At 46.6% G+C, this 27303-nt stretch overlaps 1 protein-coding gene across 1 annotated transcript in view; it reads right to left on the minus strand.

Moving 5' to 3' along the window:
• The window catches only part of EDA (ectodysplasin A), a 170558-nt gene that overhangs the window by 74893 nt on the left and 68362 nt on the right, over window positions 1-27303 (minus strand). The window contains exon 2 of the mRNA XM_084814284.1: window positions 12509-12614. Coding sequence (XP_084670410.1) covers window positions 12509-12614 — 106 coding nt within the window. The remainder of the gene's footprint in view (window positions 1-12508; window positions 12615-27303) is intronic.

The raw sequence follows: 27303 nt of genomic DNA on the forward strand, positions 1-27303 counted from the left end.
TCTCCTTCTCACGCAAGCCTTTGAGAAAAGTGGGTTCACATGGTTGCAGAGAAACAAATCTGGGGCTGTTTTGTTTGTCAGCTGCCATCATCCAGCAACAGGAAGGGCTGCAGCTCAGTGGCAGAGCACATGCTTGGCATGCAGATGGTCCCAGGCTCAACCCCCAGCATCTCCAGGTAGGGCTGGGAAAGAATCCTGCCTGAAACCCTGGAGAGCCGCTGCCGCCAGTCAGCGTCAACAATATTGCGCTAGGTGGACCCAGGGTCTGACTCAGTGCAAGGCAGCTTCCTATGTTCCTTTGAACAGAAATCTTTAATAAAAAAAGGAGGTTTGGGTTTGTTTTTTAAGTGGAGGGGAGATAAATATTGCTCATTTATGCAATCCTATGTATGCCTACTGAGAAACCCCATTATGTTTAATGAGGCTTACCCTCAGGAAAGTGTGCATAGGATTCCAGCACAAGTTACTGTTGCAGGGAGGTTTGCACCTTGATGTTCTGCATGTTTACGCAGAAATAAGTCCTGAGCTGTGAGCATGGTACTGCAGGCATACTACAGTGCCTACCTAATTCCAGCTAATGAACTGACTACCCTTTCAGCTCAGTCCTGTGCATGTTTTGTCATTTGTGTTTCTTTCATTTTGCATGAACTCTGGCTTCAGTGGTGAGGGAAAGGCACTTAGTATGTGCTCAGAGTTTATCCATAACTTAGCCCTCATTTTGAAAACAGACTCATTGGCTGAAACCTGGTGAAGTCTTGGCACAAATGAAGTTATGGGGAGGAAGGCACAATGAGAGCTTGAGCATAACAAGGAGGAGGTGGAGGAGAGTTGCACAAAACAAGAGATCTGTTTTTATGAAGAGCTGCTGGAGGATGGTAGGATGAGGAGGGATGGTTGCATAGAGGGGAATAGAATTGGTAGGAGGAGAATGTAAGTGCTCAGTGGTGAAAGAAAAGCATTCTGCATATGCTCAGAGGCACTCTATATTTAAGAACATAAGAAAAGCCATGCTGCATCAGACCAAGGTCCATCTAGTCCAGCATTCTGTTCACACAGTGGCCAACCAGTTGCCCACAGGAAACCCACAAGCAGGACATGAGTGCTATAGCACCTTCCCACCCATGTTCCCCTGCTGCTTATATTGGTGAAATGTAAATAAATTCTAGTCATTCTAAATTTGCATGCATGTATATCCTTCAGAAACTTTGCAGGTTTCTTGCCTGGGGGACACCTCTACTGACTTGTGCATTTTCTTACAAATTTACCCAAAAGCTATTGGGGAAGGAGTGAATGGAAGGGAAAGCAAATCACTCCCTCCCCCAAATTGGAGAACTCCCCTTCCACATGAACTGCTGCACCTATCCTTCTGAAACTTTGCTGGTTTCTTACTTAGGGACAACTGTAGGCTGTCTGTAATTTTCAGAACAATGGTCCACAAGGAACATAGGGAGATAAGTATGTCCTCTTTTGGAGACCTCAAAATGTCAAGGCCATCCTTGCACAAAAACCCTTGTGGCTATCCTTCTGAAATTTGGCAGACATGATCTCTTCTGATGGGGCAATGAATCCTGAAATTTTTATCCAATTCTTCCAAGGAATAAAAAACATTACTGGAAGTTCCCTTTAAAAGAAAATATAAACCCTGCACCTGTTTTTCTGACATTGGGCAGGTGTAACCCCCTTCTAGGGGGCTACTATGCCTGAAATTATCCAGTTCTGACTAAAAGAAAAAAGTTACAGTTTTTTTTCTAATTTCCCATGGTAGTCAACAGGATGCATAAAGACTAATTTTTCCAAACCTTGACTGAGGTTTGGTGCTGAGCTGAAGTGGACTGACTACTAACTGGCCTGAGCAGAAGCAGGATGTTTTCCAAAATGCTGAACTGGGGTCTGAGTTGAAGGGGGGTGGTGTCAGCACACACTTCTTATGTATGTACGCAATCTATGCACACACACAAGCGCACTGCATGCAGACACCACACACACACACACACACACATTTTAGATGTGCGCTTAGACTCACGCGTGTGTGTGTGTTATGGGCCTGTGCCCCGGATCTTTTAAGACTCTAGCAACGCCCCTGATGCCCAGCATTCCTGACCATCGGCCATGCTGCCTGAGGCTGATAGGAGCTGAAGTCCAAAATATCTGGAGGGCACCAGGTTGGGGAAGACTGTCCGAAAGCAACAAAGTGATTTTAGATTGGTAGAGACTGCTTAAAAAATAAGTACTGCTTATTTTTCAATTTCCCCCCACATATCCATCCCCCTACCCCCACCAAAAGACCAGGAAACATTCCACCCCAACCCCAGCTTCAAAATTTCCAGAAATTTTACATCTCTAAGCAAAAGCAAATCAAAGCAGGGCCACCAGTCTACAGCCCATACACACAGAGCTGAAATGAAGGCAGCCAGAAAAGCTGTAGTGGTGCTGAACAAACATCAGGTAGTTTGGCAGCTTCTAAGTAGGGACCAAGTCCTGATTCTCTATCGATGGAGACAGCCAGCCTGCATGCTGGCCAGCTTACCCAGGAGGAGCAAGATGCCAGCAAGCATCTGACAGGCACTGCACACTCCCCACTCACATGACCAGTTGAGGGGCTTTCAGCCCCAAGGCCTCTAGAGCAGGGGTAGGTAGAAAGCATACATCTCCAGATGTTTTGGACTTCAGTTCCCAGAATGCCCTGCCAGCCTGGCCAAAAGCCGGGAATGCTGGGAGTGGAAATCCAAAATATGTGGAGATCTACTTCCTGCCCACCCCTCACTGCAAAGGACTGCACCACTCACCCCCATCTAGGGATGAGATCTCTTATTTCTTCCTTGTCCTGGGAGTGCTGTAGCCCAGCTGGAAGGCTCTGGTGCCTCCTCCAATGCTACCAGCCCAAATTGGTCCCTGCAGAAAACAGAGAAGCACTCAGCCTCAGTCAGGCCAGGAAGCATTCAAGATCCCAGAAGTCCAGTTGTGGCCTGAAGTTAAAAAGTTGCGCCCAGCCCTCTTGGGATTTTTGGAGAGGGTAGCTTCTGCATATCAGCCACAGCCAGCATCCTCATAATGCAACGCATCAGCTTGACTACAGAATTCTTAAAAACATCTATAGCTATTTGCAGCAGGTTGTAGCTTGCAAGTATAAAAGCTTATTTCTCTCAGCAGTTGCTCCAGTTCTCTCTTCACCTGTGAGTAACAAATAAAATATGAGTAAAAAGCTGCTGACAGCAGAATTAGTCATTTGAGCTGGTGCTAAAGTTGACGAGCCAAAAGCAGCCAGAATTATTAAAACGTTCAAGACAACAGAAACCTTCCCATTCTGTCAGTCTCATTTTCCTCGGAGGACCTCAGAAAGCAGCCTTGGAGGACCTCGGAGAGGAGTGAAAGGGGGTGCTGCAGTGGGCGGGCAGGGTACAGGAGATTAGGCCCAGATACGAGAAATCCTATGGCTATTGTGCACCATGGAGAAGCTTGATCTTCCACTGAAGCATCTGGTACCAGTTTCTAACACATGCATGGTTCCACAGAATTACCATTTCCCATTGCCTACAGGTGTTGTCACAGTAGCTCTTACAGATAACCATTTAAAAGTAACAACAGATTTTGTAACAAAATATAAACAGTTGGCTAACTGTTGGGATACTTGCGGCTGCATCATCATGGGATCTCTTGGAGTTTGAAGCATTTAAGGGGTTCATTCTCTGAGCCATTTATGCATTTTATGCCACCAAAATTGCAAGAACTTCAGTAAAGGTGCCACATGATAGACTGAATGCTCTTTGGGGAGGTGTATGATAAGCAAGTACCATACCATCGCAAGCCTAAGGTAACTGCACTTTTCCAAGAAATCCTCAGGATTAGTTTTAGTTATTTTCTTTATTCATTAAAATTTAAATCTGCCCAATAACAGACCTTTTTTGGGCAGATTACAAAAGCCTAAACAATAAAATACAACACCATACAACAAACAGCACCAGAATAAACTAAAAACTATCATGTTGCGAAGGACCTCCCTCCATGCAGAATGCAATAGCAGCAGCTATCAGGCATCCTCCTCCACCCCCACAGGCACTTCAGCAAGATGGAAGGAAAGCTACTCTTAGCTGGCACTGCAACTCCCATCATCCTCACTATTGGCTATGCTGGCTAAAGCCAGTCTAACAACCCCTGAAAGGCCACTCCTTCCCTATCCCTGGTATAGGGCCTCATCCTGGCACTTCTGAGCTGGATCTGTTTGCATCCCCTGTGCACTCAATGCCCAATGGATGGTCAAGGCTGTGGGTGGCTCCAGGCTGGAAGGAAGGAAGGAAGGAAAAGAGGGAGGGAGGGAGGGAGGGAGGGAGGGAGGGAGGGAGAGAGAGAGAGGAAGGAAGGAAGGAAGGAAGGAAGGAAGGAAGGAAGAACTCTAGTCTTTTACAACGTTCTCTGAAAAGCTCTTGGGTGGCCTGAAACAACTGACATAAAATATCTGACAAACCTAATGCGTGTGGAGGGAGGGGTCGTTTCTCTAGAACACTCAAGACTGTGAGGGACTAATGCAGACTGACTACAAGAACAGTACCGATCAAGAAAAAAACAAGACATTGTCTACCTGTAATGGTCATCTGTGCAGTCACACCAGTGCAGGGCAACATCTTACAGACTTCCAGAACTCAGGAGAGCATGCAGCCCCTGCAGCAGAGAACCAGGCCAAAGGGCTCTCCTCAGAGACTGCTGCAGTTCCAAGTAAAACTGCAGTGGGGAAGGTGGGCGGATTTTGTGTTATTGCTTCATTGATTATATTGTTGACCTGCCCAATGTGGCTGCACGGTTGGCCACCAAAACCACCATAGGTACAGGTTGGCCACCTGTTCTTCCTGGTCTCTGCTAAATCACACAAGTGGAAGAACGTGAGAGTTTCTGCAACAGACACGATAGCCATCCATGTCGACACTTTGCATGCCCCCGGCTAGGACATTACAGGCCCAAAGGAGGAGACCATGGCACTCTTGCACAAGTCAGACAAGGAGACCCCTTTAAAGAATGACTGCAGAGAGTGGTGCAGCAAATTAACAAGAGGCGCCCAAGAAGCAAATGAGAAGGCCCTTGGAACCTTTGAGAGCCTTGAGGAGTGATGTAGCAAAGGTCAACGCAGAGCTCTAGAGAGGCTGAAGGAGAAGTCTTTCATTAGGCATGCAAGGAAGATGCCTCCAACCTTGAAGATGGTAGGAAAGGATAACTGGTGGCACCAGACCACAAGAGGCATAGCTACTTGACACCAGTAAGGCAGGTAGAATAGGATGCAGATGGCATCTGTGATCAGGAATTACATGCCAGCTACACATGACCCTTTGCTTGCTTGCCAGCTAACCAATTTGGGGGGGGGGGTGCACACGCACACACAGGTGTCTATGCAAACACAGTTCTGCCCTAAGGGTCTGGCCAAATGCACTGAGGTAGGTATAAGAAGGCAAGCATAAAAATAAGGTCTACAGATGGATAGAAGGGAGGTTGTAATAGTACATCCACAGAGAAAAAAAGGGGGCAGTAGGGTTGTGCATGTGTGCGTGTGGGGAGAGGTGGTACTGTAGAGAATTTTGGATCTGGATTGCAGTCAATATATCCTGAAGAGAAGCACTCCAGAGAAAGGGAGTCACAGAAACCTATACAGAGCCTCATGGTTAATTCACCAGAGAGTATTAGAGCCTAAGACTCAGGAAGAGATCACAAAATGCATGAACGAAAACGGTTCAGACTGCAGCAGTGAGGAATCGAAGATGAGGAAGCAGATAGCTGCTCTGTGGCAGCATCAATACAGCTAAGAACAGGGTTGCCTGTTTCATCACCATGTAGAAGTGTATGGTCTGTCCCATCCCCACGGAGGAGGGAGGGGGAACCCTGCATCACGATGAAAGAACAGATGTTCCACCAGAAGGAAGACCTCCAGCAAAAGCAGCAGGTGATGCTGTAAGCAAAGACAGTCAGGCTGTAGCTCAGTGCGATGCAGCCACAGCTTTGCATGCAGGAGGCCCCAGGTTCTTCAGTCCCTGGCAGCATTTCCAGATGGACCTGGAAAAGCTGCCTGAAACCCTGGAGGGAGAGCCCTGCTGCCAGACTCAGTGTTGATAGTACTGGGCTAGATGGACCAAGGGTTTGACTCCATATCAAGGCAGCTTCCTATTTTACAAAGGAAAGATATAGATCATACGTCAACAGGGGGCTAAGCAGCTGCACCTAATGCAAGGCAGCTGTGTAAGTCCCTGATAATCAACCATGTGTAGCAGCCGTGTGATCTGCAGCACTCACAGGGGCAGGTTCCTCAGCTTCAACAGGCATACCCATGCACACAAACATCCCGCCCCCACAGCTGTTCCATGGTGATCAGCTGAGGGGAGCATTTTCATTTCCACCATGGTGCTCTGAGATGCAAGGCTCCAGTGTGGGGATAAAGACCAAGACCTTTCTGCGACTTGCCTGAGTTGTGGAGAGGTCCTGTCTTCATCCCAGCATGCCACAATCAAAGGTAATGAATGGGGTGAGGTCACAGCAAGGGGGTGTTCTCAGCCGAGAGCTCCTGGGAGGCCACACTGGGAAGTTTCACAGGCCAGATTAGGCCTGTGGGCGAGGGGTTCCCTATGGCTGACCTTGAGAGCATTTGGAAATGGCCCAAGAGTGCCAGGGCGTGCACCAAAGATTGTGTCTTAAATACCAGGTAATACACTGGCTAGATCCTTAGACAGGGAAAGAAGGCTGCATTGCTAAGGCCCTGTGCCTCAGAGTGAGAAGGCTGAACCACACCTGAATGGCTGCTGTGACTGCACTTGACATATGATTGGAGCCACAGTGTGACAGAAACTGGGCAGAATCGATTCACTGTTCGAATGAAGCTGTTCAAGCAGTGTACTGGGACCATAGATCATATTGCAGAACTCTGAGATATGCTAGGCGCAAAGGGTTGGCCAGCAGGACATGGAACTGCAATATACATCGAAGTGTCTGTAATGCGAGTGCATCCCAACCATGTGTGCTACACACACAGAGCCCAGAGTCCTTGGCATGGGGGCTCTGAGTGAGGTTTGCCGGTGCCAAGAGCACAGAGCAGCCAGGCATGGGCTGGGTATTGAGGTCATCGGGGCAGAGAACAGACACCAAGGAAATGCTAGGTACTGAAGTACAGATGACACTATGTGCCAAGGCTAGGACTGAGTACTGAACCTGCCAGTCCTGAGAAACGCTAGGGACCCAGGCTTGCGCTGAGTGCAGGCACTGTCACTACGGGAAACACTAGATACCAGTGTGATGTACTGGTCACAGTGTTCGACTCGGGCTGAGAAAATCTGGGTCCTAGTCCCCACTCAGCCATGCAGCTCACTGGGTGACTCAGGGCCAGTCACTGACGATCAGCCTAATCTACCTCACAGAACTGTTGTGAGGATAAAATGGAAAGGAGGAGGACCATGTAACTACCTTGCGCTCCTTGCAAGAGGAAAAAAGGCAGGATATAAATGCAATAATAATAAAAATGCCAAGGCTGGAGCTGGGTATCAGGGCTGTAACTACCAAGGAAGGCGAGGTGGAGTGAAGGGTGGAGCAAAGTATTAAAACTATCAGCATCAAGAAACACTAGGTACTGCAGCTGGACCTAGAGCACTAGATATCAAGGCTTGAGTCAAGTATCAGAACCATCAGTACAAAGAAACCCTAGGCATGAGGCTGGAGCCAGGAATGGACACTGTTCTGGGCACTAAGGCTGGAGCTGGGCATGGAGGGAGGCTGGGTATCGAAGCTGATGGTACCGAGTATGAGTCGTCTGAGGCTGCTGCAAGAACAGTGCATGGAACACATGCCACTTTGGAGATATGCAGCTGCTGGTATCACTCTCATGCTTCCTTTGGCTCCCATGAGGCCAGTCTTCGGATCATCACAAGAATTAGTCATTTGCAAACTCAACAGCACTGGATCTTTCAGGCCAGGCAGTCACTGCAGCATGGCGGAGACCAATGTGGTAGCCAAAGCAGAGGAGCAAAGACACAAATGCTGGTGGTCCAGAGCCACACTCAAGGGAACTTTATACTAGCACCTGGATCAGACATGTTAGGACAGTCATCCGTCAACAATGCTCTGACTTGGATTCCTGCACTGAGCAGGGGGGTGGACTCGATGGTCTTATAGGCCCCTTCCAACCCCACTATTCTGTTATTTTATGACCACTGGAGGCTATTACCACAGTGATGGGGCCAGACTGGGCACCTGGAGTCATCTGTTTAGAGGGAGGTGCTGGCTTGAAGGTGACTGCCACCCGTTCCCAGAGATATATATCGTCTGAAGCCTGATCTTGACATACTTGGCTAAGAAGAGTCAAGCAGTGTGGATGGAAACGGACATTATGAAGCCTGGCAGAGTACAAAATAATGCCGAAGGGAGTAAAGGCAGGTGGAAACTGAGCTAAAACACCTTGTGAGGAACATTCACAAGGAGAAGGCTTCCTGGAATCAGACCACCTTTTGCCTTTAAAATGAACAATTAAGTAAACAGTGGGGGAGATTAAACAAGATGAAATCTGGGATAAAATATCCTTTGATGAATGATTATAAGAAGTGCTTCTGACTCTTTAAAGAGAGCTCCATGTCATGCTGTTCGAAAAGAAATTGGGGAAAGGGCTTTGTCCTGCCCTCAAGCCAGGCGGGGAAGGGGTCTTCCTGCTCTTGGGTGGGGCTGCAGCCATCGCACAAAAGGGGCGAAGAACAAAAGTTTCCAGTGGAAACATGCAAACACAATTCTAAATAAAACAAGTTTTAATGTTACTTTTAGGACCGTCCTGTTCAATAATTTTTTTAAAGGATCTACAGTTAACTAATTAGGCAGAATTAAACAGCTTTTTAAAATTCCCAAAACCTCACTACAGGTGCCCTTTTGCAGTAAAAGAGGTGTAAGAATTTACAACTTCAATTCAGGCTACAGCCATAGCATTTTTTTGCTGAGTGCACAACATCCAAAGCAGGGATTGAATGCAACCCCAACTGAAGCACATCTGTCAGCTCTAGAAATTATTCACGGGCAGTGAGGGATGGGGAAAACACGCATCTTGGCTGCACTTAGCGGAGCAGTTTTTCAGGCTCACATTAGAGGCTTTGCCTCCATTCTCTACAATATAAAACTTCAAGATGACTCTCTTGTGTAGCTTTGCATTTCCCTTCAGGCTTTTAGGTGGGGATCCAAAGAGTTCTGTTTGTTACAGAGCTGACAGACATTGCCACACTTTTAACCTATGCAGACTAATATGTTTAAATAAAATACCCAGAGGCTTGTTGGATGGAACTAGAGTTTATTTTTATGTGCTATGGCTCCCTATTGCTTTAAACACTAATGCCATGCTTAATATTCAACAATCTGAACAGCTGTGTTTCTATTTGGGTTTTGTCAGCTTAACACAAACCAGTGACGTTTCCAGTGATGCCCAGTAAGGCAAACAAACCTGCCATGAGGTCATGCCAGAAGAGCTGCGATGCCTCAAGTGTTCTTGCATTCCTTGCCCAGAGGGGAAGTGTTCTGAAAGAGATGCCCAGCCGCTGGCTGGCTCAAAGGCAGGTGCAGCAGTGGACTCTACTTCATCTCTCAAAATGTGTGGAAGTATCAGAGATCCTTATTGCCCAACAGCCCTTTCCCCAGAGACACACTCAGAAGAATTAGGGCTATATCAAGAACGGTGCATCACTGAGATTTTGTGGAGGTCTGTAATGCTTACATTGCACTCCTCACCACATTGGCCTAGTTTGCACCATTAAACAACCCACGGTTTGTTAACCATGGTTTGTTTGGGAGTGTGGGGAGCAAGGGGGGCAAGTGAACATGCTGGCTTTCAACAGCTCACCCGCTTCCAGTGTGCTAAACAACCCAGGGGCCCTGTCCCTGGGTTGCGTGGGGGGAGCTCCAACTCCAGGGGGTTGGGCTGTAGAACCAGACCCCACAGCTGTTGTCTGGGACGTGAGGATATGGAACTCTGGGTTTTTGAAGGAGAAACAACCCAGGGTTTTAACCCAGGGTTTGTTCTTGGGTACTAACTCTGTGTTGTTTCTCCTCAACAACCCAGAGTTCCAGGTTCACACGTCACAGCGAACAACTCAGGGATGGGGCATTGCTGGATTGTTTAATGCATCAGAAGTGGGCGAGCAGTTGGGAGCTTCCATGCTCCTGTGTTCTCCCAAACAAACCATGGTTAACAAACCTTGGGTTGTTTAATCCTGCAGACCATTATCGTGTTGAAGATTTATTACTGTGCTTAGTACGTGTTGGATTGAGGCCTCAAGGAGCCTAAATATTTCAGGAACATATTTCAATCATTAATTGTGGAATGAATTAAAACTGGATGGTTCTATAGCCTTAGCAGAAAGGTGCCAGACTCTTTATCTCCCCCACCCCTCACTTTAAATTCTGCCACACTTTACAGGAATCACCCACTAAGTAAATTCCATATTAAACATATTTAACAGCATTTGGGTAACTGAAAATGGGTTAAAATGTTAATTCTTGGAGTTTGGCAACAACGAAACTGTTTCACCTAGGAAATTGCAAAATATTTTGGGCAAGAGAGAAAAAGAAAAAAAAATTACAACAGATGCTGAAAACATAACTGCACCCTGGCTATTGCCAGGCACCTAGTCATAGAGGGGAAGTTGACTTGCATGCTGCTATTTCCTACAGTGGCACCAATCCACTGCATGCCCCCAAAGATATCAGCACCAGTGAGGTGGAGGAAGAGGGGGACGGATGCTGCAGCTGAAAAACAGCAAGAGGGGGCAGCAGGACCAAATGCTGTCTGGCCTGGCAGTCTCACCCTTAACTTCCCCCTGCCCCCAGAACATGAGGGCGAGGGAGGGGAGCTATTACATTCCTTCTACTTCCAAGCAGGCACTCAAGCACAGCGAAGGGAAATCTTGCTCTAGTCTCTGGATGAAGGAAGAGCAAAAACGAAACTGGGAGGCTTATCTTCTCTGGAAGGAACAGTGTTCCTTTTTCAGTCCTGCTTTCTATTGGAGGAGGAGGTTAACTCTTTGCTATCTGCACTCCTGCTTTGCTGACCAAGAACTGCTTCACCACAATCCTGCTATATTTGATGCTAGCTTGAGGCCCTTCTCAAAGAAATAATTCCTAGCTACCTTCAGGACCAGTTGGTGGGGTGGGTGTGGGTGTGGGGCTTGTAGAATTCCCAGCTTCTTCTGCCACTCAATAAATCAATGACTTCCAACTTTAGAAGGCACATCATCTTTTTGGACTGTTCTGGACTATGCATTGCACACAACCCTTTCTCATCCTTTTAATTCTTGTTTTGGGAGTTGGCCCAGCAATAAATTAACAGCCTTACTTATGTTGTTGCTTTACTCCTCAAATTTCATTTCACCAGCATTTTCATTTCTTCTGAGCCTAGCTTAACAGGGGTCACCCATTTTGCAACCCTATGGCTGCCTTCAGACCAAAGACATTCTAAGATTGCAAAAATCCAGTTTTGCAGGAGCTCTCATCTCTGAACATCTGTGGGCTGAATGAGCCTTACTCCATTTCACATTTCTCCCTTGTGAGAATACCGAAGTGTGCTGCTGCAGCATCTCTGCAATGGAGGGAATGGAACATTTTATGGAAAGTACTGGAGCCCACAGATCCCAAGCCCAGGGAAACCACGCCCTTCCATGGGGCTTTAATGGTTCTCTGTGCCAGCCAGGACTTCAAATTGTGCCATCAATGAACATCTTCCAGGGAGAACACCTTGGAATGCATGAAAATAAACAATGAACGACAGCTAGATTCTTCAGCAGCTGTGACTCACTGATCAAATTGTGCCGATGGCTCCCCCTTTGTTACTTAATGTACAGCCTGAAAAGTTCCCATGACTTTGTAAACTTTGCAATTTTTAATTGGCCCTAATAAAGGTATTGCTTTGCTACCTCTATATACATTTTTTTCTAGTGAACCCATACACTACTTCTACTTTTTAAATGCTAAGTGTAGGTTGTCAGTTGGATGGATACAAAAGGTTTAACCTGCAAGAACTGTGTCAGCAACTTTTATGATGTGTGCGGAAAGATGAAATATTCAGCATTTTAGATGTTCTATCTAAATATGTACTGATTTACTTTACACAGTTAGAGCTACAAAACAGTACAAAAAGTTTCAAAATAAAAGTAAGGCAAATCTAATGTTATAATTTTGAAAACCTTCAAAATGCTAACATTAGAATCCTGGAAATGAAGACTGATCTGAAGAATAAATTATTTCTATTACCAAAATAATGTATCTGGCAAGGAACTTTTTGTCAGGAGTAATTACAACAGGAGGAAAATAAGCCAATATCTACTGATATTAAAACTGACATCCAATCTGCAGGGATAAGTGTCCACAATTCTGCCTCCCCTTCTGCATAATGCAGAAATTGGTTTGAATAGCCAGTACAGGAAAGGATACATACTGGCATTGTGTATGACAAATATGTGGGCACATGAACAAAGACATTTGAGGCATTAAAATAAACATAAAAGAGATGCAAACTCACCCTCTGATCCTTCACTGTTTTTGCTCCTTTTGTTTCTGCGGACACGATGGCTTTCCTCTCCATAGGGAAGCCTGTCCTCAGGGGAGAAGAGATTCAGCAGTGCCACCTGAAATGTAATCAAATGGAACAGCAGAAATAATAAGCACACACAAAGATGCTTGCAGAAGTTAGAATGCACAAGAGTAAAATGAGCAATACGTAGTAGTAACAAGAACCACCATCTCCAGCAGCTCATCTCAGAAGTCTGGGCCATAAACGGGGAAAAACACTAGAAAGAATTTACAGGAAGTGGCGATTGCAATGCACAATTTCTATTTTAAAGAATTTTGAGAAGTCAGAGGAAATGCGACAGGACAGCAATTCTCTGTTCTCTAGCTTTCCAAGTGAAGCCTGGCTGGAGCGGGTGGGGAAAGAAAGCTACAAGTACCCCAAAATCAGCCAGACCAGAGCTCACTATCCAATTCACATTATTTGTCATCAGCCTGGATAACCAGCAGAACCACAATAACTGCAATGACTGCACCAGGCTCATGCAAAGTCCAGCAAAGCTCCCCAGGGCAGCTACTTTGTCTGCTCCATGCCGAAAAGATGAAACGGCATCTTGAGGTTTCTTCAGTGCAATCCTAGGCATATTTCCTGGTAAAGAAGTTCCACTGTGCTCAACAGAGATTCCATCCTAGTGAGCGTGTTTAGGATTGCTGCCTTAATATGAAACTAGCACTTAAAATTAAGCCAGAATAAATCTGCAATAAAAAATGGAAGTGTCTTCCAAGTTTAATTTTATGATCACAAGGGCTTTCATTTAGTCACACAAGGGTTAGATGCCAAGTGTAGCCCAACTTCTTTGTATAATTCTAGGTGGGCTGTTAAAATATTTGTTCCACATGGCTTTCAAGTATTTTTAAATGTATTTGCCCTGCTTTGTTTCTGAAAGGCTGCTCTTGGAAGTACAATAATGTCCTTACTCTTCCTTAAAGATGTTGTCAGCAGCTGGCAAAAGTAAGAAAGACAGCTCAGTAACTGGTCAGCAACCAAGTTAACATACATTAAGCAAAAGGATGTCTTTAAAAAATAATAATGACCTCTTGATGAAGGCAATGATTGCACAGTACCAACCTCTTCATTCTATCACCTTGTTTCATACACATGCTTTATGCCTCCAGTGGAGGTCCCTGACACACTTTGGCTATTCCAAGTTCAACGCTGCAGGTCAACACAGGATGCAAGTGCAATTCTAGGATACACACACACACACATGCAGTATGTCTGACCATAAGAAGCAGCAATGGAAATAACTAATTTGCTAAAGCTTTGCCTCTACTGAGCTGTTACATTGAGGCCAACAGACATCTTGTGAGAAAAGCAGGTTAGCCTCTCAACATCAGGCTTAGTAACACAGAAATGTACCTTTAGCAAACTCTACCACATTTATTTTCAGAGCTAAGGGACTGGGAATACTCAAGACAGAAACTATATAATATTTAAACGGATATAACAGAGCACTATGATTCTTTGGCACACATTTTTTTTGTAACAGCATGGATTGCAATTTAGTGCATCATGGGCTATAAACTCATTACACAGGTGCTGAAGGTAGTATAAAATTTCAAAAAGACTAAGATACCTCAACTCTGAGGAATGTGTGATCCCCTTAGGGAGGTCACTCCACCCCAGATTTTACTTTTTATCCTCCACCTGCCTAAAGTTGCAATACCCAAGTAAATTTAAGATAAAGGAACAGTTTTCCTGTACGAAAAAGTTAGCATTTGGGTTCTGGAACAAGAAAGCAACAGGTTTTTAATTCTGTGAGCCAGAATTTGTCTTTCACTTAACAGGATTGAGAACAGAACTGGAGTCCAAGAGCTGAATCCTGACAAACCGAAGGTTTTCTAGGTGGGCAACGTAACTAAGCATGGAGGGGATACTCGACCTGTGCTGGATGGGGCTGCACACTGTGATGCTCCTGTCCTAGGTTCTACCCTCTCCAATTCCCATCTGATGAAACTGAGAAGAAAACTCCCTCAGGACACCTGCCTCTGTTGGGTCAGTTGTCCTCACTGACACACACAGCTTCAGCCCCTTTTACTCTCTGGGTTAAAGAGACACCCAATATGCCTAACTGGTTCCCTCTACCCAGTGCAGGAGAAGTAACAAGGAAAGAGGTTTTTCTAGTGGTAGCACAATAGGACAAATCAACATGTGCGATTTTCTAATGAAAAACAACAAATTTTTTAATGCAAGTATTGTATTATTTATTTAATACAAATATTCCTACCTACTTTACCCCTTCTAAATTCTAATCCCCAAACCCCACTCACTAGATGTAGCTTCCTCCCTCTCGGAGGCCCTCTCGGACTCCTCACTGTCAATTCATCCGAATCCTCTCTCACACACCTCTCACACAGCTTTCTCTCGCTCCCTCACACCTTATTAACCCTGTCTTACCTGGGTCGCATTTAACAATGCAAACACATGCATTAACATAACAGGCATATGTTACACACACCCCATTAAAGACCAAACTCCTTGCGTTGGGGTGCTCGAGTAGGTGTCATCTGTAGCTCAGAGCATCACCTTCCAACTGGAGTTGTTACCTCCAGACGTAGTGTCTCCTGGAAGAAGTGGGCCATTGTTATCCATCATTAGGAATTCCCAGACTTGATTAATGCATTATATGGGGCTGCCTTTGAAGTGTTTAGAAACATTTCAACTGGCTCACAATACAGCAGCTAGGTTGTTAACTATCCTCATCATAATGAGCACATTTCACCAGTGCTGAAAGATAATTCATTTCCTCCTAAGCACACTCTTCCCTCACAGGTAGAGCTCAAAGGGCTCTGTGGTTGGGTGGTTGGGTGAAGGGAAGCAAGAGCAGGGGGCCTAATCTAACCAAGCAGGGATCTATCCATGACAAAGGCATCAACTCATTTTCTACAACCAGATCACTCTCACCATGCCTACCACAACACACCAGCTCAAGTTTGTCCTGCCACGGGCATAGGTCCAAATATGAATTGGGAAAGGCCTATGGTTATCATGGCAGCCAGGAAATCCTGAGCTTCCCCTAACAGTGGCTGGTTGGCCACTGTGTGAACAGAATGCTGGACTAACTTTAGTCTGATCCAGCATAGCACTTCTTATGTTCTTACTTTTCTGAACCTCTCAGCAATATTAGAAAACACTGAATTTAAGGACTGGTGTGGTTGGCACAATTTTATGGTTTTCCATGTATTCCTGAAGGATAGATCCATGAAGGACTGCTGGGTGGGTGGGGTGGGGTGGGCTGGTACTGCTTATCTAATTGGCCATGAGCTATACATCAGGTAACCCATGGTCCACCTCTGCTCTGGACTCCCAGGTGACTTTAGGGAAGCCACTCTTTCTCAGTCCCCCCCCCCCCCGCCAATCTGCAATAATGTGGGGTGGTGAGAAATACTGACTTTCCTGAGCTGTAACGCTTACAACTAGATAATACCTGAAAAACGCTTTGGACACTTTAAAGCACTATGCAAATAACAACAACAAATTGTCACCATGAGCAGATCTGATGTTCCTAGTAACAGACCCAGTTGATGCACCAGCCAAAGCTGTGCAACAGCGTTCCATCAAGCAGACTCCTGACCATTCAAGCTCAGAACTGATTCTAGGAGCACACCCAAACGGAACCCGAGTCTTCAAGGGAAGTGCTACCAGTCTATGTCAAAAAGGGTTCCTATTCCCAGACTGGCCATTCTGTTGACCAGAGACATCTTTGTCTTATCTGGATTAAGCTGCACTTTGCTTGCTCTCATCCAATCTATTACCAGTCTTGGGCAACAATTTCATAACCTTAACAGCCTCCTTGGAATGTGATGGAAAGGAGGGGAGGAGAGGGAAGTGGTATAATCTGCATATTGATGCCACCTTATCCAAAGACTTAGACCACCTCCCTCCAATGGTTCCATGAAGATGTTAAGCAGCATGGGGGATGATGGGACCATAGGCTAACAACCAGTGGGGGATGATGGAACCAATGGGGACAATGCAACCCTGTGGGACACCACAGACTAACGAACAAGATGACAAACAGGAATCCCCCAGCACAACTTTCTAGAAACACTCTTCTGGAAGAACTGGAATCAGTGCAAACCAGTTCCCTGAGAAGGATGCTGTGATTGATGGTACTGAAAACTGCTAAGAGGACCTGCAGAACCAACAGGGAAGCACACCTCTCTAGTTCCTGGTACAGGTAATCTACTAAAATGACTAAAGCCATCTGTGTTCCACAACCAGGCATGAATGAAGATAGCTCTATGTTTAGCTATATTACTAAAGCACTGCCAATTCACTTTTGGGGTGGACTTCAGAAATTATTATGTGTGTGTTTTCTCATCGGTGATAGGAGATGGTGAACTCATAATAGTACATCCACTTACTTTATTTTCTTTTTCTTTTTTAATCATACCACACTTTAGGGAAGGCCTGGGTAAAGGATGGGTCTTGAATTGGCACCTAAAACAATGCTGGCACCTCCCAAATACCAAGGGAGAGGGCATTCCATAAGATAGGTGACACCACAGAGAAGTTGTTAGATGACTGCCATGGCCATCAAAGATGGGAAATCAATACGAAAAATAATAAAATAATAAAACAGCACTATATAAACTTGGTAGCTTGTGGGCACCTACCAGCCCATAATAAAATGAACAACAAGATACTAAACTTGGAAGTTGCTCTAGGACTGCAAAGCTGAGGGGAAGGACAAGGGTCATTGAGCAGTTGTACCACCACAATCCAAGAAAGAATGCCAACAAGGGAAAATCATTCTGGCTCAAATTGGGTGCAAATGGTTCAAACCTTTCTCCTGTGATTCAGCATTGTCAAAGCCAGTGGGGAGATGGAGCGGCAGCCTCCAAATGCTGCAAAAAGAATTCACCACTTTGGTTTGAAAACACCAGAACAATCCCCTTCCTCTGCCTTCTCTGTCCTAACCCTTGCATGCCTTTTCTTTTTCATCTGTAAGCCTGAGGGCAAGGTCTGAGCCAGCTTTTATTGATGTGAACTGCTTTGGAAGACTGTCTGTCTGAAAAGCTGGATAAAGAGTTAGACCTGTCTACGATCATGGTGGGGGCGGCGGGAGGTCAGACAAATGAATTGCCAGGGGCTTCTGGGTGTGGGACAGCTTTGGGCATGCTGCTGCACCCAGGGCTCAGCACAACAGGTCATGGGGCGGGAACCTGGTGGTCGAACGTGGTCTCCAGTATCAGCAAGTTGCATGCTGGATCCAGACCACGTGCCCAAGGAAGTGGATTGTAGGCCAAGGCCTTTCTCCTGTGATTCGTCCCTGCCAAGGTCCTGGCAGCCAGCGGGACTGAGCAACAGTAATGCAGACTCACCCGCTAACAGCCATCTCCTGCGGGGAGAGTGTAGATGTCTGCCCCCGCCTAGGGGGCTCTGCCTGGCTCCTCCTGACAGGACAGGTCAGGACTGGCTGTGAAGGCCTCAGGTTGCAGGAGACAGCTGTAACACAGAGCTCTCTCCCTAGGCCAGGGGGCCTACAAGTTTTACCTGGCTGTGAGAGGCTGCCATCCCCCTTGTGATGTGGGGAGGAGGCAATGTCTCGTTCTGGATATCCTGTTGGGCTTGAGAGGTGCTTGGAAGCAGCGCAACGCAACCGCAATGGCCCTGGCTTCCCAGCCTGGTGCCGAGCCAGAGAAGAGAGCGGGAAAGGCTTGTCCCTGTAGTCATATGGCATTGCACGAGGGGGCTGGGAAGCAGCGAGGCGCCTCCCTGCCCCCAAGTGCCCCAGAAACTCAGCGTGAGATCAGAGACAAGCCTCTGCCTTTTGCTCTGTGCTCGCATTGTTAGGAGACTCACCACTGGAAAGCTGGAGATGCACAGAGCTATCTTGGCTCTAAGCATCTCCATGACAAATAATCAGAAAGTGAAGGGGGGGGGGGCAGCAAGGATAGCCAGTAGTGTGTTTCCAATGACAACCTCCCTGAGAATGGACCATCACCCCACTCTGCTCCACTGACATCCCCCCTTAGACCAGTCAACTCTTCCTCAACTGCAGCTCAGAAGCCAACCTGCCAATGGCGCACACTCAAGTGCAACCCACCTGAGCCCTTCTAAGAGGTCCTGAAAATCCCACCTACATGCCCTTCTGAAACACTGCACCTGTGCATGGATTGCTGTGACTTAATGTCCTTCTATAGTTTCCACACAGAAAGCTTGACAATTAGGACTACCTAGATAGTACACAGTGGACACGTGTAACAGAACCCCAACAGGTTCTCTCTCTCTCCCTCTCTCCCCCCCCCCTCTCTCACACACACACTTTTGAAAGGAAAGCAGTTAGGGGAGGCTGCTTAACCCCTTCTCTCTCCAAATGTTTCTCACTTTTCACAGAGATGGGCAGAGTTAAACATCCACCTCCTGCTTCTCTGACCGCACTCACAGCCTCTCGCTCTTTTTGACGATGGGGCTGTGGCCTAATGTGCCTGCTTTCAGTATCCAGTTTGGCATTATGGCTAGAGAACCATGTTCAGGAAAGAATTGGGAAGAGGGGTTTCAATTGAATGTAATTTGATTTTAAATGCTTAAGTAGTCACCTTTTAAAAATGCACTAATTTAGAATTTATAATACACTTTAATCACATTGATTTAAATGCTGAATTAATTTGAGCCTAAGAATATTCAGGGAAAAACAAATACAGCTCTTACCCTTTGACCTGTATCCTCCCTTCCCAATGAGGCAAAATCTATCACAGACAACCTTTCCATATGCAATTTACCACAATGGGAAAAAGTGAGGCGGAGTGCCTTTCCTTTCATTCCTTTAATCTTAATCTCAGCCTCTCTAAAGCTCATAATGACTTTGGGCCAGCACTGAAGTGTGTCTGTGGGTGGAGGGAAAAACCAGGCGGTCAATTCCTCAACTGGACTGACAAGCAGGCTCTTTCCCCTTCCTTTTTCCTGAATAGCAGAAGTGGGGCAGCTTATGGTGTTCAAAATTACATCTGGTTATCTGTTTTGTTCTGAAATGCAGCAGCCTCGTGGAATGTGATGTGCTGTAGTCTCAGCTGCTTGAGAGGATGCTCTAGAATTCTTCCTAGTCTTGGTGTGGAGCAATCATCCAAACAGAAAGGTGTGACAGATCCTATACAACGTGACAGATCCTATACAAAGCTTCTCGTTATAAGAAAATCTTTATCATTGCTGCATAATATTCACAATCTTGATAACCCTCTATTGATTCAGGACATGAACACGAAGTTTAGAAATGCCACAGCCCATTATGTTTTTGATAAAGAAAAAGTATAAAACCAAGGATGATGAATGCCTGGTGGTGGCAAGTCATTCCATGACAGTACAGCAGATCCCAGCAAAAAGGAAAACAACAGCAGCCACCCTGCAAAAGAAACACCTTCTCTTCCCTGTGGTGATATGCAAGCACCTATCTGGAGAGGCTGATCAGCTAATACCCTGGGATGCCAGGAGAGCATGGTGGGCACCCCCTATATAATGCCGCCGCTGCTGCTGCCAGAGACAGTTTGGTGCAAACACAGTTTGGTTTCATGAAGAACTTAAAAAACTATGATCCAAGGCTTACAAAACAAGCCACCCACACAAACACTTGTGTTAAACACACAATACAAAATAGGGAACTTCCAGGATATAAACCCAGCCAAGTGAGTACTTCAGGCTTTATTGGACCTACAAATTACTTGATCTAGAAGGAACTTTAAATAGCATCTCTTTGACATATTGACTGAAAAGGGCACGTTGATGCCCCTCCCAACTCTGGGTGACTACAACCCTTTTCCTGAACTATTTGGTGGCGAGGCGGGCGGGCAGGGGGGAGAGAGAGCTACATATCATCTGTTAAATATACCACTGATGCAGGGAGAGCTAAATTTAAAGTAAGTCTCCGTTACAGGAATGGGGTGTATAATGGCACTTTCCATACAAAGTTTTTTGGATCTCTCAGCATGGTCATTCAGTGTATTGGTGCTGAATGCCATAAGAAAAAACTGCACAGTTAGGGTGAGAAATCCCAGGGTGAGATGCTTTCCCAAGGGGTGCTTCTCACACCCCTGGCTGTGTGCCAAGCACAGAGATCACCTGAGCAGAGACAGCCCTAAAGAGAGTCATAGAATCACAGAATCATAGGGCTGGAAGGGGCCTGCAAGACCATCGCGTCTAACCCCCTGCTCAGTGCAGGAAGCCTGATTCCCAGGTGGTCTCCCATCCAAGTGCTAACCAGGGCTGGTCCCGCTTTGTTTCTGAGACCAGACGAGATCAGGCGCATCTATCTATTAAGACAATATTCTTCAGCAGGCAAAAGAAACACAGGCATTTACCAAATATTTAAAAAGCTCTCCAGCGTTGCATACAGTACAGAAGTCAATACAGCCACACAGTGCAGAACCTACAATATGCTGCTTCTGTTACATCTGCCATTCATGGAGGATCAGTCTACCAATGGCTATATATCATGCCTGTCATGAAGGCACCAATACCCAGGCAGCAGGAGACAACAGTATCCCAGCAGAACTGTTTAAAATTTTGCAAGATGAAGCTGTCAAGGTGATGCATGCCATATGCCAGCAAATTTGGAAAACGCAAGAATGGCCATCAGATTGGAAAAATCAACTTATATCCCCATACCAAAAAAGGGAAACATTAAAGAATGTTCAAACTATGGAACAGTGGCACTTATTTCACATGCCAGTAAGGTAATGCTCAGTAAGATCATGCTAAAACCAGCAGGCAACTATTCTAAGTTTCTATGCACCAACATTTGATGCTGATGAAGACATCAAAGAAAAATTTTACTCCCAACTGGACACTATCTTATCAGAGATACCTATGGAGGATAAAATCATCCTCCTGGGTGATTTCAATGCAAGAGTTGGGCGTGATTTTGATTTGTGGCTAGGGACCATTGGGAAAGAAGGAGTCGGCAATAGCAACCAGAATGGAATTCTACTTCTGACTAAATGTGGGGAGCATAATCTTGTCATTACCAACACACTTTTTCATCAGAAAAATAAATTTAAAACATCATGGAAGCACCCCTGGTCGAAGCACTAGCATCTTCTAGATTATGTAATTGTCCGTGCCAGAGATTGCTGCAATGTACTCCTCACTAGAGCCATGACGAGTGCTGATGACTGCTGGACAGACCATCGATTAATTATGTAGGCTCCAAGGAAGAAAACCAAGGCGTAAAATGAACACCCAAGCCCTTCAAGACCCTATTAAGCGAGCCTGCTTTCAAACAACCCTCAGGGAACATCTACCTATGGAAATCCCTGAAAATGTCAAGGAACACTGGAATAAATTGAAGACTTCCATTATCCCACCTTGTGAACAAACTATCAGATACCAAACTAAGAAACATCAGGACTGGTTTGATGAGAATGATAGGGAGATTGAACATATTATTGATAAGAAAAGGAAAGCTTTCCAAATATGGCAAAAAGACATCAACCGTGCTGCTAAGAAAAAAATCTATGCCAGTGCAAAGGCTGAGGTCCAAAGAAGAACTAGAGAACTTAAGAACACCTGGTGGATAAAGAAAGCTCAAGAAATCCAGCATTTTGCAGATGCGCATGACGCACGGGGCTTTTTTAATGCCACAAAGGCCATCTACGGACCAACAAACCATGGTACAAACCCCTTACACTCAATAGATGGTGCTGAACTTCTAAAGGACAAAGAGTCTATTGCACTGCGTTGGAAAGAGCATTACCACAACCTCCTTAACCGTAACTCTATCGTGGCTGATGAGGTTTTCTCGCAAATCCCACAGAAACAAACCAGAGATGAGCTTGCAATATCCCCTAGTTTGGAGGAAGTCAGTAAAGCCATTAACCAAATGAAAAATAATAAAGCTAGTGGACCCGATGGGATCCCTGTTGAAGTCTTTAAAGAAGGTGGGCCTGAAGCTAAATAACAGCTTCACAATCTCATCGGAAAAATCTGGATGAGGGAGGAGATCCCAGCAGACTTCAGGGATGCCATAATTATCACTCTCTTTAAAAAGGGTGATAGAACAGATTGTGGAAACTATCAAGGCATCTCCCTTCTAGCTACGGCAGGCAAAATCCTGGCAAGGATCCTCGCAGACCGCCTTCTACCTATTTATTTATTTATTTATTTATTTTATTTCATTTCTATACCGCCCAATAGCCGAAGCTCTCTGGGCAGTTCACAAAAATTAAAACCAAACAACACACAATAAAACAATTTAAAATATATAGAACATTAAAACCACAATATAACAATACAACCACAATAAAACCTAGCAGCAGTACAGGAGTTTAAAATACAGATTTAAAACAGCAAAGATAAAAATTTAGAAAGCTAAAATGCCTGGGAAAATAAAAAGGTCTTCACCTGGCGCCGAAAGGAGTACAATGTAGGCGCCAGGCGAACCTCACTAGGGAGCTCATTCCAGAGCCGGGGTGCCACAGCAGAAAAAGCCCTCCTCCTAGTAGCCACCCGCCTCACTTCCTTTGGCAGGGGCTCATGGAGGAGGGCCGCTGAGGATGATCTTAAGGTCCGGGCAGGCACATATGGGAGGAGGCGATCTTTCAGGTAACCTGGCCCCAAGCCGTTAAGGGCTTTGAATGTTAACACCAGCACTTTGAATCGGGCCCGGAAATGGACTGGCAGCCAGTGCAGCTGGAAAAGTACTGGCGTAATATGAGTTCGCAGGCCAGTCCCTCTTAACAATCTTGCTGCCCTATTTTGGACCAGCTGAAGTTTCCGGACCATTTTCAAAGGCAGCCCCACATATAACGCATTGCAGTAATCCAGACGAGAAGTTATCAGAGCATGGATAACTGTAGCTAGGCTATCTCTGTCCAGATAAGGGCGTAGTTGGTAAGCTGATAAAAAGTGCTCCGTGCCACTGAGTTCACCTGTGCCTCAAGTGACAGTTCTGGATCCAAGAGCACCCCCAAACGACGAACCTGATCCTTTAGGGGGAGCACAGCCCCCTCCAGAACAGGTTGAATATCACCGAGCCGGGCAGACGAACCACCCACTAACAGTACCTCCGTCTTGTCTGGATTGAGTCTCAGTTTATTGGCCCTCATCCAGTCCGTTACTGTGCCCAGGCAATGATTCAGAACAGCCACTGCCTCACCTGGGTTTGATGAGAAAGAGAGGTAGAGCTGGGTGTCATACGCATATTGATGGCACCTCAGCCCACACCTCCGGATAACCTCCCCCAGCAGTTTCATGTAGATGTTAAACAGCATAGGGGATAAAATAGAGCCCTGTGAAACCCCATGGCACAATTGCCATGGCACAGAGCAATAATCCCCAGCACCACCTTCTGGAATCGGCCATCCAAGTAGGAGCAGAACCACTGTAGTGCAGTGCCTCCAACTCCCAACCCAGACAACCTATCCAGAAGGATACCATGGTCAATGGTATCGAAAGCCGCTGAGAGGTCCAGGAGAATCAACAGGGTCGCACTCCCCCTGTCCCTCTCCTGGCAGAGGTCATCCCACAGGGCGACCAAGGCAGTTTCCGTTCCAAAACCAGGCCTGAAGCCCAATTGAAATGGATCTAGATAATCCGTTTCATTCAACAGTGCCTGGAGCTGTCCTACAACCACCCGCTCAAGCACCTTGCCCAGGAAGGGGATGTTGGCCACTGGCCTATAATTGTTAACATCCTCTGGGTCCAGGTTAGGCTTTTTCAGGAGTGGTCTAATTACTGCCTCTTTTAAAGCAGCAGGCACCACTCCCTCTCTCAAGGAGGAATTTACAACCTCCTGGACCCAGCCAGACAACCCCTCCTTGTTTGATTTAATAAGCCATGAAGGGCAAGGGTCAAGCACAAGTGGTCGATCGGACTTGGCCAAGCACCTTGTCCGCATCCTCAGGCTTCAGTAACTGAAACTCATCCAATAAAACTGGACCAGACGGTGCTCTGAACGCCTCTACCAATGGAACTGCATTAATGGTGGTGTCCAATTCATGACGAATCTGAGCGACTTTATCCTCAGAGTGCCGCGCAAACTCATCACAGCGTGCTACCGAGGGTTCCACCGTCTCTCTCCCTGGCCCAGAATGTAACAGGCCGCGAACCACTCGGAAAAGCTCCGCTGGACGACACTGAGAAGATGCAATGCTGGTGGAAAAGAACTGCCTCTTTGCCACCCTCACCGCCACAGAGTAGGCTCGATAGTGGGCTCTTACCTGTGTTCGATCAGACTCAGCACAAGTTTTCCTCCACCTGCGTTCTAGCCGTCTCCCCTCTTGCTTCATTGCCCTCAGCTCAGGTGTATACCAAGGAGCTGGCCGGGCTCTGCTCAGAGGGAGAGGGCGCTTGGGCGCGATCGTGTCAACCGCCCAAGTCATCTCTGCATTCCACAGAGCGACCTGGGCTTCGACAGGAGCACCAGTCATACCAGCAGGAAAATCCCCCAGAGCCCTCTGGAATCCATCGGAATCCATTAATCTCCGGGGGAGGACCATTTTAATAGGTCCCCCACCCTTGCAGAGGGGAAAGGCCGCCAGAAGTCTAAACCTCAGCAGGAAGTGATCTGACCATGACAAAGGGACAGATGTTAATTCCTCCACTTTCAGATCACCATCCTCCTGCCCAGTCGAGAAAACCAGATCAAGCGTGTGTCCTTTTATATGCGTTGGGCCGATGACATGTTGGGACAGCCCCATGGTTGTCATGGCGGCCATGAAGTCCTGAGCCGCCCCGGATACAGCGGCCTCGGCATGGAAGTTGAGATCCCCCAGGACCATCATCCTGGGGGTCCTCAACACCAAGTCCAAGACCACCTCCGTCAGCTCAGGCAGGGAGTCTGATGGGCAGCGGGGTGGGCGGTACACCAACAGAATTCCTAATCTGTCCCGGGTACCCAACACAAGGTACAGACACTCAAGATCTGCACTCGAATGAGCAGGAAGCCTGGAGAGGGAGATTGAATTCCTATAGACCATGGCAACCCCCCCTCCCCGACCCTCAAGTTGGTGTTGGTGCTGCACTGAGTACCCAGGAGGGCACAGCTGGGAGAGAGTGACCCCTCCCAGTTCCCCCACCCAGGTCTCAGTAATACATGCCAGGTCAGCACCCTCATCCACAATCAAATCATGGATGAGGGAGGTCTTATTTTGGGCCGACCTGGCATTCAGCAGCAGCACCACCAGACCCGAGGGCAGACTGGTAAGGCTGCCAGGAACCATCAGGTTGGGGGAAGAACCAGAAGAGGGGACAGCTGTAAGGTGTCTAGCCCCTGTTCTCCTCAGCTGGCCTGTTAATCCCCCAACGCCATACCTCCCCCTGCCCGTGACCACAGTTATGGTGGCACCTCCCCCACCCCCTGAGTTGCCCAATAGTCCTCCCAGGCACATATTAAAATATTAAGATATAAAATACACAACAGTTTAAAAGAATATAAAAGAGATAAAAGAGAACAGCAGCTAAGAAGGAGCAGATAGTCCACGTTTGCCCCTTCCCCTGGTCTTTAAAGCTGCTGCCCTCTGCTGCTGCTGCTATTTGCTGCTGGTATTGTGGCTGCTGATGTCTCTGGAGAGGCAGGTGGGTAGATCTTCAGGTCCTATGCGACTCCAAGTGCGACGCTAAGTGCGCACTTAGCGTCGCACTTGGCGCGACGCCGAGGCGCTGCCTCTGGCAGCCCCACCTTAAGTACCTGTGGGCGGGGGCAGAAGCAGGCTCAGGCTCAGGATCACCCGGTGCAGCTGCTGGCTGGTCCTCCTTCCCCAGGCTCCTTTCTCAGAAGGACACCCTCCCTGAATCCCAAAATGGCTTCCGCCCTTCCAGGGGGACAGTGGATATGATCTTCACCGCACGACAGCTCCAAGAAAAATGCAGGGTGCAAAACCAACCCCTGTACATGGCGTTTCTTGATCTGACTAAGGCCTTCGACACTGTAAATCGTACCGCTCTCTGGACCATCCTTCTGAAAACTGGATGCCCTAATAAATTTGTGAACATCTTGCGGTTCCTCCATGACAACAACCATCTTGGATAACAATGGCTCTCAAAGTGATCCATTCAAAGTGGGATCAGGCGTTAAAAAGGGATGCGTCATTGCTCCAACCTTATTCGCTATCTTCATCACTATGATTCTACACCTTGCTGAAGGGAAACGTCCCACTGGTGTAGAAATCATATATCGAACCAATGGAAAACTTTTTAATCTCAGTAGCTGAAAGCAAAAAGTAAGGTAATTACATCCTCTGTCACAGAACTTCAATATGCTGATGATAACGTAATCTGCGCACATTCAGAGGAAAATCTCCAAACGATCCTAAACATCTTTGCAGAAGCATATGAAAAGCTCGGCCTCTTGCTTAACATCTAAAAACCCGAAGTGCTTTACCAGCAAGCACAAACCAACCCCTCTGTAGTGCCATTAATCCAGCTTAACGGTGTGATGCTGGAAAATGTGGATCACTTTTCTTATCTTGGCAGCCATCTCTCCACAAAAGCCGACATCAACGCTGAAATTCAGCATCGCCTGAGCTCTGCGACTGTAGCGTTCTCCCAAATGAAGCGTAGAGTGTTCAAGGATCAGGACATTCGCAGGGAGACCAAAATGCTTGTTTACAAAGCCATTGTACTACCAATCTTACTGTATGCCTGTGAATCATGGACCATCTATAAACGCCACTCCCAACTTCTCGAAAAATTCCACCAACGCTGCCTCCAAAAAATTCTGCAAATTACTTGGGAAGACAGATGGACTAATGTGAGCGTACTGGAAGAAGCAAAGACCACCAGTGTTGAAAAAACGATTCTCCAACATCAAC

This window comes from Heloderma suspectum, chromosome 9 (assembly GCF_057233095.1).
Source record: "Heloderma suspectum isolate Gila_16-S chromosome 9, 16-S_ref, whole genome shotgun sequence".
NCBI lineage: Eukaryota > Metazoa > Chordata > Lepidosauria > Squamata > Helodermatidae > Heloderma > Heloderma suspectum.